Source organism: Contarinia nasturtii, unplaced genomic scaffold (assembly GCF_009176525.2).
Source record: "Contarinia nasturtii isolate CC-2019 unplaced genomic scaffold, AAFC_CNas_1.1 Cnas_scaffold_3357, whole genome shotgun sequence".
NCBI lineage: Eukaryota > Metazoa > Arthropoda > Insecta > Diptera > Cecidomyiidae > Contarinia > Contarinia nasturtii.
In genome coordinates, this window is record NW_022200660.1 from 1 (window position 1) to 2,550 (window position 2,550).

General features: G+C 34.7%; 1 protein-coding gene across 2 annotated transcripts; it reads right to left on the reverse strand.

Moving 5' to 3' along the window:
- Positions 1-358: 358 nt before the first annotated feature.
- On the reverse strand, positions 359-1,476 carry LOC116350039 (phospholipid scramblase 2-like). Of its 2 annotated transcripts, XM_031781756.1 has the most exons (4): positions 1,180-1,476; positions 818-990; positions 645-703; positions 450-567 (listed from the first exon to the last, which is right to left on the reverse strand). In XM_031781756.1, exons 1-4 carry the CDS (start codon positions 1,247-1,249, stop codon positions 495-497), a joined length of 375 nt encoding a protein of 124 aa, XP_031637616.1. In that variant the 5' UTR covers positions 1,250-1,476; the 3' UTR covers positions 450-494. The 2 variants fall into 2 exon arrangements, with proteins under 2 accessions (XP_031637615.1, XP_031637616.1); XM_031781755.1 differs by lacking the exon at positions 645-703 and having other exon boundaries at positions 359-567.
- Positions 1,477-2,550: the final 1,074 nt, after the last annotated feature.

The window sequence follows — 2,550 nt, forward strand, 5'->3', positions numbered from 1 at the left end:
CATTTCGATGGAATTTAATTAAAACCCCAGATCCTAATTATTTAAAGCAGTAATGTGCGAAGGGGGGGGGTAGGGGGGGGTTTACCCCCCCTGTGATTTGGATGAGAAAATTTTTTTCGCGAAAATTATTCGAATTTGCTAGGGTTTTTCATGAAAAAAGTGAAGACCTTTTTTTTTTTTTTTTTAGCTCATCAATGTAGAAAATTGAGGAGAATTCTTTAAATTTGCTAGGGTTTTTGGTTCCGAGAGATTTTTTTCCGATTTGCTAAGGTTTTTCGCGGAGAAAATTCTTTCGATTTGCTAGGGATTTTCGCCTCAAAAAGTGACTTCCAAAAAAAAAAAAAAAAACGAAAATTTGTCTGATTTGCTAGAGAATTTTTTGTTTTTGAAAAATTAGCCCACCATTGTTTGTAAACAGCACGGGAAAAAACAACTGGAACAAGCTAATGGTCGACTTAGATGTATTACTTGATTTTTGTAAATATCCATGATTTTCATATCAAATGGTCTCGAGGGTCCGCAACAATTTCGTGTACAACAATCATTTTCCTCAACAGCCCAATAAACCTAGTTATTTGTAAAAAAAGTTACTTTTTTGGTACAAAAAGACAAACTTTTGTTTGCACTTTTTGACAGATGCCTACGTCAAAAATATTTCTGAACAGCGCCTCCTAGCAAATTGCAGATGTAACATTTTTGACTCCTGAAATATATTGAAAAATGGTCATCGTGGTCTACATTCGTGTACATGCGTGCAATTCGTCAGTGGGCACAGTTTTATATCTTTTTAACTAATACTGATGCGGTAGGTACTTGCCTTCTGACCCAAACTGTTTTTTATGGTGAATTTGTTGTTTGTTTCAAATCCCGTGAATGCCTCAAGAAGTTCGACTTTTTGCTTGACCAGCAATTGGTTTATAGTAGTAAGGTATTCCAAGCCGGGTGGAATATTCGGAAAATTCATATTTGTTGCAATGGTCATCCAGCCACCTTTTTTAAAAAAGAAACATATGAATCCTTATGATTACGCTGGATAAATATCTGCTGCTAAAAATATTGGCTAAGTGGATGCGTCTGCGGTATGCGTTTACTCATCAAAACAACACTTCCATCGTTCATTATAACTAGCGCTATTGCCAGCAGCGGATATTCAGGTATGATTAAGATACTTTTTAGTACCAAAAAAATAAGTTTGTGCAAATGAGGGAGGCGCAATCGGGGGCAGGGGAGTACCCAACCATCTCAACATTTGGTCGGATCAAAAAATAATGTAGTACAAAGTTGTTCAGAATGCATACGATCACCATATACAACGAAATTATTAATTGGCTTTGGGCTCATTGTGATTGATGAAAATAGTAAATACAAATTATAAAGAAATTGTTTGATGCAGAATCACCGTTTATTTTCAATTGCACAGTGTGTTTTGAAAATTTCATCGATTTTAGGCCCAAGTCTAAGCTATACTATGCCGCATAGCTCATATCCCAGAAAATTCTTGTTTTCAAGATATGACCTTCGGTAGTGCGAATATGGCCAAAAATGACAAAAAAGGTTACTTTTAACATTTGAAGTATTTTATGGGCCAAAATGTACTCCAATGACTCTGTAAATATGCTCTGTGACTAGCCAAACAAAATTGAACAAAATATCGACCGTTTTGGATGGCTATTCCGAATCTTATGTCCCCTCCCACCAGGCCAGAAGGTGGACTATCGTTGGGAGAGGTGCATGCGGTTAGTCACAAATGAAATTAAAAGAAATCTACAAAAATGTTAGTATAAATGGAAAACTGTGCAAGAGGTCATGCAAAAATGGCCATCATTTTATATGGTCACTATGGGACCTAGACTTGACATAACCAGGACATATGCATCTTCGTTAGAAAGGTCTTAAAGTAAGCTCTCGAGTGGTGCCAATTGCGACTTAAAATTTTTATTTGGGGGTGGCCAAATTGGCAAAAAACCAATTATTGACCGTTGGCCGCACACATAACGGGTATTTTTTTCGAAAAAGACTGCATATGTTCTTTTGAAAATTTCATCAATTTAAGGCCCAAGTCAAAGATAAAAAAATATGCATACCACACACCACAGAAAAAAACCACTTTTCCTCATTATGAACCACAATTTATATGATTTTGATCCAAAAATAAAATGTCTTACATCCGTAAGATGAACTTTTCCGCACTGTGATCCACAACATGCATTCATTACGTATCTTTTACCGTAAATATGAATTCATGAGAAAAATGAATCTGATATAAGTTTTGCGATACCAATAATTTTTGATAGACTTTTCAATGCCTGTATGATATCATAATCATGTGAAAATTTGCAGATGGTTTTTTTTTCACAAAAAGCTAACATTCTGTAGAAATTTCAATACAATTGAGTGGTACCTTACATATAAAATTTTCGTTTTTGAGCAAAAAATCCAAAATTTCCCGACAAACATTTATGTCTTATGAAGGAAATTATTTCCTATAAAACTTCTTTATAAGGGCTATATAATTATTATACAGAAGTTCTTCTATATAACTTCTATAAT